Source organism: Anopheles maculipalpis, chromosome 3RL (assembly GCF_943734695.1).
Source record: "Anopheles maculipalpis chromosome 3RL, idAnoMacuDA_375_x, whole genome shotgun sequence".
NCBI lineage: Eukaryota > Metazoa > Arthropoda > Insecta > Diptera > Culicidae > Anopheles > Anopheles maculipalpis.
The window spans coordinates 75,925,644-75,944,366 of NC_064872.1; the positions used below are offsets into that span (position 1 = coordinate 75,925,644).

Here is an 18,723-nt window from a genome sequence, read left to right on the forward strand (position 1 = left end):
GATAGAAATGTTCGTTTAATGAAGGAAGCAACCAGATACGGTGGCAGGGAGAAAAATCGTGCATCATTAATCTCGCTCGCTCGCTACACTTGAGGTTATCTTTTTCTTCTTCTTCTTCTTCTTCTTCTGGCAGTATTCCTATTGGTGGTCGACATCACACTTGTCCTGCGCTTCCGTCCTTTCAAATTTCCACCGAAAAAACACAGAGCAAAATGGAAAATTGATTCGTGCAATAAGTCATCGTGAGCGAAACGATTCCATCCTCTTCGGCCAAATGGCTCATGTTTCTGTTGGTCTGTGGGAAACCGCAGAGCGGTATTATGGAAATACAATATGATTGAAAATTCAAACACTTTTTTCGTTTGCTTTCGTCGCGGTTTTTCCCAACTTTGCCAATCACGCGATTTTTCCACACCAAAAGCCACAGTCGCATTTTTTTCAGCCTCATTCAGTTGGTGCAATTTTTATGTGAATGTGTAGTTTGCATTACGTTAAAATTAAAGGCCTAGCTGTACGGAGGAGGGAATTAATATTGCATCAGCTGAAATAAGAAGGCAGGATTAGCCGACAAAACCAGTCACCTGTCAACAACCGGTAGGTGATTGAGATTGATGCGGAATTGTGAAACATTCCAACTTTAAATCATCAATGTTTGGTTATTAAAGTGGGAATTGAAAACACTGGCTTTGAATGCAAGCTTTTATTCAAAATTTTACTGCTTGTATTATTGGATAGAACAATCCTTTTGTGCGTGTTGTTTGTAGAGAAGTAACTTAATTCGGAGCATTTTTTTCGCTTTTATGAATTATGTGATTTTTTTTAACTGTAAATAAAAACTACAAAAGTTTATGCTTAAGCAAATCTTTCTTCGTCCGTTTTGGCTCTGCACCCTAAAGAGGCCTTCCAATTTTGCCTCCCTTGACTTGACCTACAGTTTACCTGTAGCTGGATTTGTCAGTCCCGTTGTTAGTCCTGCATACGACCGATCGGTCCGGATTGAAGATTGATACTAATGCTTTCGCAATTATCAAACATGCCACGAATTAATTTAATGTTGTAAAATTGAATTTAGAATTTTCTAATTAAACTCATTAACACATAAATTTAAATTGTATGATTTTTATTGTAACCATTGAAAGTAATTGATACTATTTATTATTTATTTTAGTATGACGGCTCTACTAATTGATACTAAATACTAATAAAAGTGCATGCACCTTTAGCATCTCTTCCTCCACGCTCGTACTCTATCCTTTTCCTTTCTCTTGTGGTAAATGTTTCGATCGTGATGTCGATCAGTTGGTAATATACTAAATAATATTTCCTTCTCTGGTTCTCGTTCTCTCTCTTTCTCTCTTTCTTTTCTCTATTACACTACACCTCCTTATGTTTAATCCCCTTATCCTTGCAATAATGTGTGCGTGCGTGCGTGTGCGTGTGTATGATTGCGCGTGTTCTCACCCCGGGGATGGCTGGGATGCGTTATGTATGCGTGTGTGTTTGTCTGGAATCCTTTTTTTTATAATTTGTTCGGTGCACGGACTGATCACGACGAGCAGGATGATTTCAATATTGCCACCTCATCCCTGCACGCGCTGAGCAACAGCATGACGCTGGCACGGAACAACAACGACAAGCAAAGCCCACACTCATCGCCCCGTCTGCCACGGCGTCAGCTACAACCGCAAGCGCAACCACCAACAACGTGTCAACCAACCTCGCAGGCACCCTCGGCCCCGGTACTATCCGGTAGTGACATCTACGCCGGGGGCCCCTCGTCGATGCTGCTCGTAGGGATGTCGACCCAATCACAACAACCGGCAGCTTTGGCCGGCACTGCTGTTGGTACCTGCAACTCTTGTCCCGGATCGCACGCACCAACGACAAACTCGTCAGCTTCATCCTCGTCGTCGTCTGCTTCCTCCACGACCACTTCCTCATCATCCTCCTCTTCCTCCTCCTCCTCCTCCTCCTCGTCCTCTACATCTTCAACTTCATCCTCGTCATCTACCACCTCCACTTCATCCGGCGGTGCACCAGGAAACGTCGGCACCGGGATAACAGCACCAATCGCCTCTTCACACCCTGCCCTAAGCTCGCCGGCAGCCATTGCTGCGGCAGCTGCCGCCTCAGCACCACCGCTAGCAGCGGCCACCGTATCACACACGGTCAACGGGAACCTGGCGACGCACACCAACATCACGCTTAGTAGCTGCGGCACCAACAGCAACAATCTGGTGAAGTGTAACAAATCTTCCTCCTCTTCCCTTCTACCGCAGGGTGGCGGCGTTAGTGGAGGTGTCGCCTCCTGTGCCGGGTCCCACCAACCACAGCAACAGCATCAACCGGCCAATCGGTTGAGCGCCCCGGTAAGCAGTGCGATCGGATCCGGCAGCTCACCGAGCAGCTATCTCATCCTGAAAGCGCTCAACAAAACTTTATCGAGCGAAACAACCTGCCAGAGTGGTTCGATGGAGTCCATCTACCAGCACGGGTATCGGCAGTGTGCAACGACACCACCACCATTGCCACCGCGCAAGTCCTCGCCGGGTATTCTAGCCGCGGGAAGTGGAAGTGCAGCGGCTGACGTTCGACTACAGAAGTCGGCTGTCTGTAGTAGTCGTGCGAGTGGTGGCCCATCTTCGCAGCATCTGCAACCAAACGCGGTGCGTACTTCGGGACAAATTAATGGAGCATCGAGCATGGGCAATCTGGCTAACCATACGGCTGGTGGGCTACATCTTAGTCGCAGCTCGGAAAACCTACCCTCGCTGGCTACTTGTCAGCAACAGCAGCAGTCGCAACCTCCTCCACCACCCGTTCCCAAACATCAGAACATCGTTGTGACGGCACCACAAGAACAACATCACACGGCAACGTGCCCTTGCTCTAGCTCTCAGCAACAGCAACCTCCAACAGTGACCACGACCGATCCATTCGCAATTAGCGACGGCACCTCCGACAAGGTGATCGTTGGTCCTGCGGAAACGATCGTCGGCATTATCGACACGAGGCCACCCGAAGCACGTCATCCCATCATACTGAAGGTGGACGAAAAGTCGGACCAAAGTCTCATCCTTACCGCAGCCCTCACACCGAACAACGTATACCAGTTCAAGCCAACGAGTGCCTCGGTTAGTACCAGCAACCTGAACGGTCTCGTCACGGTACAGACGGCTGTCAGTGAGCAGGTAACGAACAGTAGCGGTGAATCGACGACCACCGTCAGCACAACCTCGGTCCAGTACAAACCAGCACCGGCACAACCTCAACCGACACCTCAGCGGCAACCTCAACCCCAACCACGTACCCAGTTCACCCAGCCACAATGTTCGGCACCATCTGCCAGTGTAACAGCGGCAGCTGCATCCACTGTGCCCAACAACCATCAGCGACACCAATCCTTACCAGCCAACAGTGCAGCGGTCGGCGCAAAGATCCTACCACATCCACCTTCCAAATCGATCACCTCCTCACAGCTAGCCGCAGCGGCAGCAGGTAGTGGTCGATCCTCCAATACCGGTGGTCATCCGTTAGTGTACGAAAACGTTAACCTAGCCGCGAGTGGGCCACTGAAGGAGTGTTCCACGGGTAGTGCCAACCATCGGCACGGGATGGCAGCTGGTGGTGGTGGGAGTAATAGCAACAGTAGTAGTACCAGCAGCAATAATAATCATCTAGCAAACTTTAGTGCCGCAGGAGGGCCCTCCCTCAGCTCGGCACTAAACAACAACAACAACCCGAACGTGCCGTACGAGAACATTAATCTGGAGTATATAGCGCGGCTAATGCAGGAGGGCTACTCGAAGGAGAACGTCATAACGGCGCTGGGGATTTCGCGGAACAACATCGAGATGGCGTGCGATATATTGCACGAGTTTGTTAGTAAAAGTGGAGGAGGTTAAAAACTGGCGAGAGAGAGAGAGAGGACACTTCCGTCTTGGCTTACTAGAGCCTTGCTGATGCCACGTAGTTGGATAGTCAAATCCTCACTACGGGGAAACGGTCCGTGACACGCCGCTGTAGACTTACCACCGGGCCACCCTTCTAGAATCAACACTAGAAGCTGTAAAACTAGTTAGGAGATAGGATTTTTGTAATGAAAAGAGAAGCAGCATAAGGATAAACGGTTGGACAGATAGTTAGAAATCGATGTATCCTGATTCCCGGATGTGTGTGTATATATAGAACTAATGGTAGTAGCATTTAAGTATGCAATTTGTGGTATGCGTACGTGTGTGATTGGTATAGGATTTTCAAATTTCTGTTAAAACAGGCGCGCGAAACCGTGTGAGAAGAGTCGCTCTAGTGTAGGTAGAGTCACGCTAAAAAAAGGGAATGTATTATCCTTTCATCAAATGGAAGCTTTATTTTAGTTCCTTATCGAGCCGTGCCGTACCGTGTGTGTGTGTGTGTGTATGTGTGGCGTTTACGTTTTAGAAAACTAGATAGACACGAGTTATCTTTTGTTCTGCACACATAATACCTGTAGCTCTCTATTTCTGTTATTTTATTTTATTGTCTATCTCCCGAAGAAGAAGATCTGCATAGACGAGCAAGAAAAGCGAACACATTAGCAAACATTCCTGACGAGTGGACGAATCTAATACAAAAAAGGATTATTGGACTACAATTTAAACAAAAAAAAAAAAAACGCACAAATCTACTGAAAGGTATGCAATTTAAAATTCTACGCGTAATATGCAGATTAAGTAGATCGTATAAAGTAACGGAGAGTGGATCTAGAAGACAGCAATAACAAAAAAAATAATCTACAGGCGTTTTGCAAGGTGCCCCGAAACGCCGCGTACCGTGTTTTCTGGCTGTGTTTTATCTGTTTTATCTGCTAGCATGGGGACAAAACAAATCATATTATGCTTTAGTTAGATGCAAAACCAAAACAAACAGCTAACGAATGTAAAGGGTTAAGTGAACCTGCTCTCGCCTAGCAGGCCCCAGCAGGTTTAGGGGCGCGATTGCTCGGCGACACAGTAAGGAGCAACCTGAGGAAACTTCTCCACACGAAACTCTTGTCACATAGGGACGGACTCTTCTGTGCCATGTAATCCTGAAGCCTGGACGGGAGCATTGAGATCTATGAGCTGTTTAATGATCTGGCGATTATCAGTTCTGTAAGTCGCGTGACTCAGTTGTAGCCAAAACCAGTCAAAGAGTATCCTGAGTAAGTGTATATAGACGAGAACCGCGGTGTGAAACAAGCTTTATTTTGCATTGATATTACAAAAACGCTATACTTTTAGTCCCTTTTTCTGGCAGACATTAACACGTAACAAATATTTTCTTATTGAGGAAAATGCCAAAACAAAAATATTTTTAAAAAATCCGGCGAGATGGAAAGAGATTTGAACATAAGCGCGAAGGAAACGATTAGAACATAGGCTCCTGCATTTAAAGGTGTAACGAATGAATTGAACGATTTTACATTTTTTTAAACCGTAATCTTTAATATTTACTAAACAAACAAACAAAAAAAGCACACTACATAAGCAAAGTAAAAGAAACATCAGCTAAAAAAAATCCCCTCCCCCCCACGTTCTCGAGACTGGACTGGGAAGCTTTAAGCAATAGCAATTACTACATCTAAAATCGTAGCTTGCCCTCCGATTGTAAAGTGTCGCCACATCTTCTAATATATCTTCTTCATATAAGCTAAGCTGATTAATCGGCTCCGTAAGCGCATCATTTCTTATCCATTAAACCCCTATATAAAGGCCTGTAATACTCATCCTTCCCTTCCTGTTTAGCGAGTTTTAGCACAATGAAAATTAAATCTTAAATTAAGATGTAAATGTATTAGGTCTATCTATCTCTGTACATAATGGTAGCCAAAAATTAATTATAAATTAATTAGAGATTAATATTAGGCAAACCGATAAAGGAAATATTTAAAGAAGAAGAAAAAAACTTACAACATGTACACACGAGAGAGAGAAAACGGTGGAAAACCAAGAGGCAATGGATCGAATGTGATCGTGGAAAATAGGAAGATGGAATAGAAAGCGAGTGGCCAGAAAAAAAAACAATTTGAAAACCAATCAATGCAATCATAGAAAGTGAAGAAAGCAAACCAGAAACGAATTGTTCTGTGGAGTTTTGATGAATTGATAAAAAACAGTGTGAAGAATGAAAACAAAAAAAACAAAACAAATGACGAATAGTAATAAAATAGAAGAAGTAAAAGAGAGAAAAAAATCAAAGAAGCAAACAGAACAACAACAACCACTACTACTACTACTAAAGAAACGAGAAAGAGGAAAACGTGCATATATTTTTTATACAATTTGTTCAAGCTAACGAGTGCAAACAAATTCGAAATGAAGGCAAACAAATCGTCGGCAAAAGGAGCAAAAAACTAGCAGCATTCAGATACGAAAACTAAAGACAGTTTAATGAGCAAAGAATTACAATAAACGTCTCACATGTCCCACAGTTTGAAGTTTGCTGTAGGAGAGCTGTTTGTGTGCGTGTTTGTCTGTGTGTGTCTGGGGGTCCATCCAAGATATGGATGGAGGAGATCAACCTGCTACAGGACCGCGTAAATGCAGCACAATATATTACAGATATAGTTTGCACACACACCATACGCTGTAACAGTTCCACAGAAGACAACAACTCAACACAAATGTAAAGGACCTCGCTGTAAGTCCCCCGGTGCACACAACACATCAGGAATTAAGGATTTTTGCCAAAACATCTACTAGTATACTGGTGACTAGCTGGAGGAAGACGCCCGGATAACCAGGCAAAAGCTATTAGCGGGCGTCGCTCAACGTTGTCGTTTACTAATGCTGGTAACGATTGGTTCAAAACTGTGAATTAAGAAGATAAGAAACGAGACACATGAAAAGGAGAGAGAGAGAGAGAGGGGGAAGGAGAGATCAGATAGATCGTAGCGTAGTTAAGGGAAGGAAGGAGCAAATTTTGCAATGCAATCGCCATTTTACATTACTACTACTACTACTACTTCTCGCGGAGGGGGTTGCAATATGGCGTACTGGAGTGGAACTGGAACAAATATATGTATATGTATCTCAAACCAGAGCATATAAGAAACTTATCCTGAAGCTGTTGGTGTTTTTCTACATTTTTTTATCTTTTTAGTGCTAATGAGAAACTAGCCCCTAAGCATCCTAATCTTGTGGCAATAGGTTTAGGTTACAAGCCTTCTAATACCCACCGGACCTTAGAATTCTTTGCATTTGTTCACCCTAGGTAGCAAGATCCCGGGAATGGCGTATCGCGTGCACGATCGTTCAAGCGATTACATAAATCTTTAGGAGATTTCCCCTGCTAAAATGTTGCAGACATCGAGGCCTTACCTTGGTTAACGGGTACTCTCTATGCTAGGTTAGTATGGATATTCTAGAGCCTTTACAGTCAGGCGCAATCCATCCGCACATTTCATATTAGATTTACTACTTTAAAAAATAATGAGAAAAAAATTTCATTATAATTTACATTTTGTTAGCAGCAAAATTATTTCCGGGGTCGTTAAACTAAACCGAAACGACGCGAGATACGTGAATTTTCCACAGGCTAAAAGGGTCCAAAAAAACTCCCGGAAATACACTGGCAGCATTCCAGGTTCCGCCAAGTTGTTGAGAAAACACTTTTACGCGTAATACGCGAGTGATGTACAAAAGACGCATCCAACAGTATGCCGGACGCCAGGATTGAACAAAAAATGAGCGAGTTATTTCTGATTTTCCACGGGAATGCTGTTGATTTTCGCAATAACTGGGCGCAGGATAGAGAGATCGGGATAAGGTGTTCGGCAAAAAGGTGCACGGCTCTAACACGCATCCAACGGTATGCCGGACGCCAGGATCGAACTAGGAATGGCCAATTCATCGCCGATTTTCCACGGAAATGCTGTTGTTTTCCTTAATAGCTGGGCGACGGGATGGAAGGATCGGGTTGGGGTGTTCGGCAAAAAGATGCGCGGCCTCAAAACGCATCCAACGGTATGCCTGACACCAGGATCGGACCAGGAATTAGCGAGTTATCACCGATTATCCGCTAGAATGCTCTTATTTTCCGCAATAACTGGGCGGGGAGTGGAGGGATCGGGTTGAGGTGTTGGGCAAAAAGATGCGCGGCCTCAAAACGCATCCAACGGTATGCCTGACACCAGGATCGGACCAGGAATTAGCGAGTTATCACCGATTATCCGCTAGAATGCTCTTATTTTCCGCAATAACTGGGCGGGGAGTGGAGGGATCGGGTTGGGGTGTTCAGCAAAAAGATGCTCGGCTTCTAGACGCATCCAGCGGTATGCCGAGCGTCCCGATCAGACCAGAAATGAGCGAGTGAGCACGAGAATGCTGTTGTTTTCCTCAATAACTGGGCGGGGGGTGGAGGGATCGGGTAGGGGTGTTCTACAAAAAGATGCGCGATCCAAAGACTCATCCAACGGTAGGCGAAACAACCCGATCGGTCCATGAAAGGCCTAGTTATCGTCGATTTTCCACGGGAATGCTGCTGGCAGAATTTCCCGGGAGCTCCTGGAAAATCCCCTTTAGTCCCCTTCTTTAATAAAAATCACGTTTTGGAGGTCTTTTCAAAAGATATTTGAAGAAAGAAACAAAAATGAGAGAAAATAATACAATATTGAAGAAAAAGTTTAAAAAGTGCCGGAAAATATTTGTCTTGCCGGAAAGAAAATATTTTCCAATCCGTTTTTTAAATTTCCATTTGCTACCTCCTCGCCTGGTATGCTCTCCTGTTACTCCTGGACGAATTTTGCCGCATAAAATTTCCGGAATTTTACCAAAAATTTCCAGATTTTTGCCACAAAAATCCGACCAGGAGTAACAGGAGAGCATGATTTCGTGGAGGTAGCTCGGGTCGGCCAAAAATTTCCAAAATCAGTTTAAAAGTTCAAAGTTAGTTTTAAATTTGGGTTGGAAATTTTAAGTCTGAAATTCAACTAAAATTTTTGCCTCGGAATTTTAAAACTGATCTTGGATTTTAAGATTGGATTTGGAAATTTTCGGCCGATCCGGGCTACCTCCTCGAATTCATGCTCTCCTGTTACTACAAGTCGCTCCCAGTGGTCCTGGCTCCTCCGTCTTTGGGCCCCGCAACATTTTGTGACACCGATCCCTCCACCCCCTCGCCTGTTTATTACCCCCCTCGCCCAGGTAAATTGGCGATAACTCGGCCATTCCTCTTCCGATCGCGATAAATAACCTACCGTTAGATGAGCCTTTGTCCCGCGCACCTTTTTGCAGAACACCCCAACCCCATCCCTCTACCCCTTCACCCAGTTATGGAGGAAAAACTCAACACTCCCGTGGAAAATCGGTGATAAATCGCTCAGTTTTGGTCCGATCGGGATGAATGACCTACCGTTGGATGCGTCTATGGTCCGTCCACCTTTTTTTAGAATACCTTAACCCGATCCAACCACCCCTTCGCCCAGTTATGACGGAAAAACGAAACATTCCCATGGAAAATCAGCGATAACTGGCTCACTTTTCGTCCGATCGGGATGAATGACCTACCGTTGGATGCGCATATTTTTGCCGAACACCTCAACCCGATCCCTACGCCCTCGCCCAGTTATTGCGGAAACAACAGCACTCTCGTGGAAAATCGACGATACCTCGTTCATTTTTGGTCCGATCAATGCTTGCAGCATACCGTTGAATGCGTTTTTGGGCCACGGATTTTCTTGTGGAGCGACTTGAACCTTCCGCCTCAACTTTTCTGTTTTTGTCTTATTTAGATCAATGTTCAATTTATGATCATGAAACTAGTAAATGTAGGGAAAGTTAGTTCTAAATCCGATTACACAGCATGGGTAACAAACATCGGAAACTTACCTAACATAGAAACAATGCGTTTGCCGGGTGTTTCGAATTACCTAAGTCTAAATCCGCCACTGGCTCTATGTAGCCTTTGTGTCGCTCAAGATTTAATGGAAGAAACTATATGAAGAATAATAAAACGAAACTTTTAATCAGCTCTTAAACAGCGTAGGTGAAACATTTTGTTAGTTAAATGAAAAAACTCTTTCTCTTCTCAATTTTTACTTCTTTGAATCAAAAAGAGAATTAACTTCTTTTTTATTAAAAGAACTCGAAACAACTGATTTGTTTATCCCCTACCACACGAAACCTCGGCATTGTAGAGTCCGTTGTTTGATATCGCGCCGCACGGTTGCCATGACGATCCAAACGTTTGCTTCACAGCCTAGCAACGACAGAAATGCAAACAATCGACCGCCCGCCATCCGTGTCGCACGCTTCAGAAGATTCACTTTCTATTTTCGATTGAATCGGTATAATTATTGCCAAAAATTCACACCCAACAATGAACGCCTAATGGCGGAACTGCACATAATCGGCGAACTCAAGACGGCAGTGGATTTTGAGGAACCGAACCTCTTCTGTCGCTGGAGCATCCAGTACGGCTCGAACTGGAAAGCCATCGAGGGTTACTCCGAAGGTCAGTCCTGCTGCAGTACGTCACGCATCGAGCAACGGGCTGATTTCTGTACACCGATCGATCTGCATCTGGTGACCCGTGGACTGCAAGGTTGGCCCAAACTACACGTGGAAGTGTACGCGGTGAACGCACTGCAACACTATTGGCCTGTCGGGTACGGGTTCGCCTTTGTGCCGGTGTGTCCCGGTCACCATCGGGTACGGATCGCTACGTGGAAGGTTTCATCGGCACGGGTAGCTGATACGGTGCGCGAAAAGTTCCATACGGGTGGGTTTTCGTTGGCAAAGAGTGATATCGCGTTTACCGGTATCGAACGGTACAAACTGTTGACCAAAACAGCCGGTACGGTGGAGTTTGATTTGATGCTGATATTCAAGAACTTTGCGGAATATGGCGTTGAACTGCACTGACTGTAAGATGATAGTTAGGGTCTTGTGGTTAATGTTGGCGTTGCTCGCACCGTTCATTGAAGGAGGTGAACGAAATATACAGCATTTCGTCAAGATAGATGTGGCGAAGATAAACGTCAAGAACGCGACCAATCCAAATGGCAATGTGAGTTCAACTACGCCTGCTAGTGAGCCAGTTACGGAGACATCCGCGAAATCCACCACGAGTGAAGGGACAACTGCTATCACTACCACCGTCACCTCTACAGCAACCACCAAAGCAACCTCAACGGAAGCAGCTGTTACTACGGAAAGCACTACGACAAGTTCTTCCACAACAAGGCCTACTTTGGATCCGTCAGATGTCTTGCATCCACCACTGAAAGCTGGTCGTGCTGCAAAGTTGGTTCCGAAAGGATATTATTGCCGATGTGATTTAACGGTTAGTACTGAAAGTTGCTTGTAATGGAAGACATTCTACAAACTCTCTCTCTTATCAATTCAAACATTCAGATTAACGTGTGTGATATCAACTGTTGTTGCGATATCGATTGCAATGCGGCCATCTTGCGTACCTACGACTGCGACCAGGAGGAACTACATACCGAAGAGTACCACCACGACGAAGGATTGCAATCGTGCCGCGTACAGGGTGGATTGTTTTGTCTTGTTGAGCCGATCTACGAGGAGGGAGATGATAGTGTGAGTAGGCCCTCGACAAGATGGCCGTCGAAGTCACTCCAATACTTCGTTTACTCCATCTCAATTCCTTTTTTAGTACTACAACCCGGGAAGACTTCCTTCAGCGATCCGTAACAAATGGAAGGAAGTGTTTCCCTTGGACAGTTCCGCTTCTTCGGAAGATATCCGTTTCGATCACTATCGTGTAGATGACGTTATGTACGTCTACAACGAATCAAGTGAATTGGTGCAGCTATTTGGTAGTATTGGCGAGTCCTTAATTATCTTGGAGTTAGATTACTAATGAGAACCCTTTATCTACTTTTAGCACTTCCCATCTCACTCACCAGTACTGTGTGTCACATCGAACAACCTACACGCTTTTTGCGAGATCGCACCAACCTTTGCCGACGGACGGTGGATGAGTTAGCCGACTTTAATCGAGCCTTTCTGCGGCACGCGTCATCCTCGGTAAGGTTCTTTCGTACGCCGAAAAAATCCACTGTTATGGAGCACTACTGTGTGGAAGATGGAGACTGTCTGAATGCAACCGTTTCCGTTTGTAACTACGCCACCGGAGATGGCTGGAATTGTACGCTGGGGTCTAACATAACCGATACAACAACTTCCTTGGTTGATGGAATTTTTGAGGACGATCCTGGTACGGTTTGCCGCGAGCTTGAGGTTCAGTTTTATCACAACTATACAAACTTACAACGAGTTAACATGAAGCTTCTGTGTAGACCATATACTGACAGAAGCTCTGAAGGAGAACTTTGGGCAGAAAGTGTGTGGCAACGCATCACTGTTAAGTTTATCGTTACGACACCTCGTTCGAAGGAGAATTCGACCAGAGCTGTAAGTGGAAATATTGGGTATCTCGTGGGGAAACCACTCATTGTGTCCCATTTGGAAAATTCCGCAAATGAAACACTACCACCAGGAGAAGCTCCTCAGGAAAATCCTTCCAATCGCATCCTAGCTTACTTCACTAATGGGACACGCCTTCCGGATACTTCCTTTCGTCTACGCATTCCAATTAGTCGGAGGAATCGATGCGTTCTGACCGAAAACGAACACCAAACGATAGACTTTGGAACAGATTTGTTTCATCGATGCAATTATATACCACCGGATCTTTCCAACCAAACAATTGGGACTGTCCAGAATTATACCAAATTTTGTCAGGATCTTCAGATAGGTTTGCACAGTCAACTACTCCACGGCATTCATTCAGAAATTTCTTCTCAGGGAGTTAAAAACTACGATAAACTTAGCCTCTACCTGTCAAAGTATGGCAACCCTATTAATCGTACCACCGACTGGATACGTGTACGTTCCACCAACGTTATCCTCGATGCGGAACCAAGCGCTGAAGCTCCATCAAGCACGGACACCACCGAAAGCTACTTTACCTGCAGCAACATGCTCATAAACGTAGTGTATCGGTTATACTACGCAAGGACACGTGTACAAGACGTGCGGCATCAAGCGATTGTACATGATGCTGAAATTGTGTTTGGACCGCGTGTAAACCTACGCTTCCGGTTGGACGAAGAGATCCGTGTGCCGATCTTCGTACAGGTACAGTTTTTCGATTTAACTACATCATCGGTAGCGATGGTGGAATTTAGCTGGTTTAGCGTTACGTTTGGTGTGGTTATAACGTTTCTGGTACGCAGGTGTACTTCCACGGAGGATTTTTGAGTCAGCGACAAACAATGAGTTTAGTTTAAAAAATATGTTATGTAAGATCTGGGAAAGTGTGTGAATTCAACAGTAAAGTATTACTTAAGTTTCAAATATGTGTCCTCTAGTAAGATTTTGATTCGATCCGAACACTGTTCGGCAAAGATACCCATGTCATGTTTTTTAGCCTAGCTCACGCTCACTTACACTCTTCAGTGGTCTTCGCTATCCAAGCCGTTCCCTTCCAGACGCTTTATGTTTCCGATATATTTCTACAATTTAAAAACTTTACGTACCAAACTTTTTTTAATTTAAAACCTTCTTTTTCATTCTGCTAATTGCATCATTTTTGATCAATTGTACCAACCGCGCTACTCGCGAGCGAAATCAAGGATTACTAATATTCCTAAATTCAAAAGTCTAAATAAAAATGAATTTGCAAGCCGGTTAGAAAGGAATCCTAATATGATTCGTAGCACATTTCCGTAAAGCAATTCTTAGGCCAAAAAAAACGGGACCAGAGAGACAGTCTTTCTTACAAATGTCATGGCCATTCCTTCCTTCAATCAATCATATTCAACACGCGTGCAACGCTTTGAAATTCCGTTCGTGCCACATAGCATCCCGTCATAACCCGCTTCCCACTGTACGCCATCCGTCCATGAAGTATGCGCCAATTGTCAAAGATCAGCACCGTCCCCGGTGTTAGCTGAAACTTCCACTGTGCCTCCTCCCGGTGCACCTCCACCGCCAGTTTCCTATAGTCGGCATAAAACTGTGGCACCTCCTTAGGCGCTAGCGTCCGCAACGGTGCACGATCGTATGGATTAAAGCGGATCTGTTCGACCGCACCGGGCACTAGGGGATGTTTTCGTATTACCGGTGCAATAAAACGATGATGTTTTTCCTCCTCCATGTATTCCGCTTCGAGCGGATACTCACACAACCGTTCGTATGCATCCGGATCGGTTTCGCGTAATCTGTTTACTGCCTGGAAACCATCCACAAGCAACGTTTCTCCTCCCGTTCCGTTGAATTGAATGCAGTGCAGTACCTGCAGGCCGGCCGCATCGCTAAAATACGTATTGTCCGTGTGTGGACCGAGAAACCCGTTCGTGTACGCCGTATCGCTGTGATCCATCTTGCTTTCACTGAACGTCCACATGTCCCCGAACAGGGTGCGCTGCACGGGAAAGATACGTTTAACGGCCATCTCGGTACTTTGCTGATTCGGTGGCACCTTGGTAATGAAGGCAAACCCGTAACGGAGCAAACTTTCCACCACCTGGCACACGACGGCATCTTCGCAGAGGAGATCGTTCAGCGTGACACGTGCGTATCCGGGGGAAGTGTTGTTGGTGACCGTAATGAGCTCGCGGTCCCACAGCACGAGCTGGGCGCGTTGTTCTTCCAACCGTTTGCGGAAGTTGTCCACGTGGTTGCTAAACACGACGTTCAGATCGTAAGATGAGCGATGTCCATCTTGCCCTGCGAAAGAAGAGATATTGAGTTTAAACGCTCTTTTGTGAGGAATTTACTTAAATCATTCATTAGAAAGTACTTACAGACGATATTGATCTTTTCGTCATAAATTTCACACGACTCGGGCTGTATGTCGAGTGGCAAATCGAGAATGGAGCCAGAACGTTGAAATGTCTCCACATTGTAGCAATCTTTACACCGACAGTGGTCCCGCAGCCAAACGTAACTAACCGATACGGATTCATCCGTCTTAACGTTCCGCACGGTAAGGAATCGGTTCTTGTCCACAGTTGCGTCCGTCTTGTCCGAGTTCATTGCTGCAAGTGAGAAGATGGAGAGGATGATTGAATTAAAATTAGCACACGCGTGATCAGCGGCCTTTAAGGTTTGATAAGCGCGATCGTAAACGCCTGCCGAGGGTTAAAGTCCGGCCCCACTAACCTTTATCATCTTCTTCGTCGGCTAAACGTAGCAGCCGCTCGTCAAGACACAGTGCGCCACCCTCGGCCTGCAGTTTGCGCTGTAATCGTTGCAGATTGTCCGGGGTACATTCGAGCAGGGCCAGCACCTTGGTACTGCTAGATGGAGTCGCTTCTACATCCAATTTCTCTTCCTGCTCCGCCTGCTGTGGCTTATCATCCACCGGCAGCTCATCGGTTTGCGTCATCGTCGTTTTACGTTCCACCATTATCGGTGGCACCTTAACCCGTTTAAGTACAAGCGATCCCGCTTTATTGGCAATCGGCATACCGCTGCCAGCCAATGGGACGACATTGAGCGGTGGTTTCATAACCATTGAACGCCGTTGCAGTACGTTATTTGTGTCCGTTGGGGGTATTTTTGCTGGCGGTTCCACCGCGACAGTGCTACTGGCTGATGATTGCTGTGAAATAGTTCGTTGTGGGATGACTCGCTTCACGGTGGGCGATGGAGTTTGGACCGTGCTAAGGTTTGCCATTTTTGTAGGCAAAGTAACATTCTTGGGAGTCACGACCGTCACCATATCCGTGAAGGAATCGTCAATGAAATCGATCAAATCAACGTTAACCGCCGATGATCTTTCCTGGATCGTTTCCTTCTCCGCCCTTTCGTACGCTTTTGTTTCCGCAATTTCGTGCTTTTTCACTTCAACAGCGTGTTCAACCGCAACCATGCTGGGCCGATGCGGTGGTGGCAGATCTCGATTCAATCCTTCCGGATCGTTCAGAGTGACGAGATTAATCGACGGTATCGCCGTTATGTTTATACTTCGGGACGCTTTATTTTTGTAGTCCGAATCGCGGAAATGACGCGAACAGATGTAGTACCGTTTGCGTATAATCTCGATCGGCAGTCCGATGAAGCTATCAATGCCCAGCACCCGGCGCCACTGTTCGGCCCGCTCATTGTCCGATGGAAATTTGTGCACGAGTGAAAACTTTTCATCCTTGCAGCACGGCACACAGCAGGAGCGTAGTTTGTTCATGTTTTCCTGGGAAAACTCGACCCACTGCGATCAAAAGATGATACAGCAGCGAATCTGCCGCAACAACAACAATCAAAGAGTTTTCCCGCCGTGTCCTAACAACTTTTGTGGATTTGCGTTTATGTTGTCATATTGGCGGTACGGTGTTGTTGACGGAAGATGCTGTTACGAGTGGGTGCATACTACAGGGAGTGATGTTTTCGTATAAAACCGTTAATATGATCATGTGCGGAACGAAGCTAGTAGTGCATTATACCTACCAGTCATAGTATTTCGTAAAGTTAACAATTAAACAAAACACAAAAAAGATTATTGTTTTGTCGTCTTTTCAATTTGAATGAGAAGCAAGAAGATTTCACCGTGATCCTTTTCTTCAAGCAAATTTATTTCTTTTCAACTGTCAAAAAACCTACTGTCAGCAACCGGTACTTGGGACACAGTGGGGAAAAATTGTAAGCGGACATAATTTGTTGATCCAGTATTATAAGTAAGGATTTTTCACTTATTAACCATTTGTTTTGCTTAAGAAAAAACTTTTTTAAATAATTAAAAAAGCTATCATGAAATGGTGCCACAAAATTGGCCAATAACTATAGTTCTAAATGTATACAACTTAAAAAAAAAATCCAAAAATTCCCCACAAACGTCCTGAGCGATGATCACCCGACCGCCCATGGTGGGTGGATGATTGATGAAGAAAAAAAAGCTATCAAACTTCCAACATTTGTGTGGTGGCTCTGTGTGGAATTTACTGGCCGCAATAGGCAGCAAGCGGGTGTGAAGTGAGCTGATATTACGCTGGTAGTGACCGTATTAAAATTTAACCCCGCAACGGCAACGGCAGCAGCACCGAAGCGGCATCAGCCCCACACAGTATTTATCAACGAGGTGCGTCCCTCTACGTACGATTGTACGTGTGCGTGGGTATACGGTACCCCGCATATTTAACCCGTATGTGTGCAAGGGAATAGATAACGCGCGGCGCGACCAAGAACCACCCGTGTATGTGCACATTTCTTTGCCCCCGTGTCATCGCGAACAGATTCCAAACCTCAAAATTGCTGCTACGGTGATTAAGAAAAAAAAAAGGAAAAACATCCACCTCATCCGCACTGAAGGTAGTGAGATTACGGGGTTTTTTCGTCCCAAAACGGAGCCATTGTGTCGTGGTAGGGTGAAAGAAAAGTGAGTTTTCCTTCCGTCGTCGTCGAATGGGGGTGACCAACGCGAAGTGATGTGTTGTGTAGATGTGTGCTAGGGCTGGGCGGCAAGAAGAAGAGTCGTGAGTGTGCGGTGGGATAAAGGCAGACGGGGAAAAGCAGTGAAACAACGTAACCTCCATCAGCGCGGTGTTGTACGCGGTTTAGGAGTTCTAATTGCACTGGCTCACCTAGCGAAAAGTGAAGTGATGTACCGAAAAAAAAACAGGGGGACCTGATTAGAAAACACACTCATACACACGCACGCAAGCATACAGCAGGCGCATAGAATTGATTTGTCAAAGTAGCTTGCGAAAAATTTTCCTATCGCGCTTCTCTCAATCCCATCGTAAATGATCCGGTGATCAGTGCGTCCTCCAATCGGTTCCGTATCTTCCCTTCGCTCGACCTTCCTGCTCTATCCCACGCACCACCCCTAGTTCCGGTCTCTCAAGGTCTCTCTCTTCCTTTCCCACACGCCCTTATTCACTGACGGGGGGCTGCTGCTCTGCTGGTAGCAACTGTCAGTGTGTGTTTTATTTTATTTTCGCGAACACACCAGCACACTCGGATGGAATGATCTCGGTGATTTAATGCGTTTGGGGGAGCCAGAAGCAAAGGAGCACCAATGTCACCTGCCAACACCCACCATCCACAGTTCCGCTCCGCCTTCAACCGGGGCCCACTGAATGACGGCGGACATTCATGCGGCCATCTGACACAACTCACTTCCCATTGCTCGATTCGGGTCGATGTTGACGGTGGTCGGAAAAACGCAACCATGTGTGTTTGTGTGCAGAACGTTTTTCCAAACAAGCTCCAAATCTAGTGTGCCAAGAAGAAAAACACAAGGGCTGACATACTCCCGTGATCATATTCGGACAGAGACGACCCATCAAAGTACGCGCGTTGTTGCTCGCATACCTTCTTGTAGCTGTGTGTGTGGGTTTAGAGGAGGGTGTGAGTGTGTCTGTGTTTTATTGGATCTTTCTTCTACCCCCGTGGAGTGCGATGCGTGTGTGTATTTCGATCGATGACGTCGATGGCTGAGGTTGAGTCAGCATTACACCCTCCAAGGGGAGGTGGCACAAATCAAAACCAAACGATTGGAAGGAAACATCGGAAGGAAACGGACGGTAGCTTGACGGCTTGACGCACACACAAAAAAGGATTAATAGATCGTGGCCAACCACTGTTTCAAAGAAAAAAAAAAGGAGCAAAACATTGGGTCGGTCATCACCCACCCACCCACCGCCCAACGTGGTGATCGTGCGCAGCAGTGTACGCGCGCGCGCTACATATACGCACGCAATGCTGCACTAAACTGCACTAAAACTGCGCGGAA

At 45.7% G+C, this 18,723-nt stretch overlaps 4 protein-coding genes across 4 annotated transcripts in view; 3 read left to right on the forward strand and 1 right to left on the reverse strand.

The window, feature by feature from the left end:
* The window catches only part of LOC126561427 (mucin-5AC), a 78,563-nt gene extending 74,658 nt beyond the window's left edge, over positions 1-3,905 (forward strand). Inside the window, exon 8 of the mRNA XM_050217565.1 lies at positions 1,560-3,905. Coding sequence (XP_050073522.1) covers positions 1,560-3,905 — 2,346 coding nt within the window. The remainder of the gene's footprint in view (positions 1-1,559) is intronic.
* The window catches only part of LOC126562922 (non-structural maintenance of chromosomes element 1 homolog), a 260,347-nt gene that overhangs the window by 236,783 nt on the left and 4,841 nt on the right, over positions 1-18,723 (forward strand). The window lies entirely within an intron of this gene.
* LOC126563130 (B9 domain-containing protein 2) lies at positions 10,332-10,888 on the forward strand. The gene has a single exon (XM_050219755.1). The coding sequence runs from the start codon at positions 10,350-10,352 to the stop codon at positions 10,881-10,883; it is 534 nt and encodes a 177-aa protein (XP_050075712.1). The 5' UTR covers positions 10,332-10,349; the 3' UTR covers positions 10,884-10,888.
* Positions 13,795-16,188, reverse strand: LOC126563576 (uncharacterized). The gene is made up of 3 exons (XM_050220222.1): positions 15,156-16,188; positions 14,798-15,031; positions 13,795-14,720 (listed from the first exon to the last, which is right to left on the reverse strand). Exons 1-3 carry the CDS (start codon positions 16,177-16,179, stop codon positions 13,795-13,797), a joined length of 2,184 nt encoding a protein of 727 aa, XP_050076179.1. The 5' UTR covers positions 16,180-16,188.

Excerpts from the sequence above, each read along its gene's own strand:
- LOC126563130 (XM_050219755.1), top strand. The coding sequence starts at position 10,350 with ATGGCGGAACTGCACATAATCGGCGAACTCAAGACGGCAGTGGATTTT.
- LOC126563576 (XM_050220222.1), bottom strand. The coding sequence starts at position 16,179 with ATGAACAAACTACGCTCCTGCTGTGTGCCGTGCTGCAAGGATGAAAAG. Across the intron at positions 15,032-15,155 it reads CGACGAAGAAGATGATAAAG|CAATGAACTCGGACAAGACG; the intron begins GTTAGTGGGGCC and ends TCTCACTTGCAG. Across the intron at positions 14,721-14,797 it reads CGAAAAGATCAATATCGTCT|GGCAAGATGGACATCGCTCA; the intron begins GTAAGTACTTTC and ends CTTCTTTCGCAG.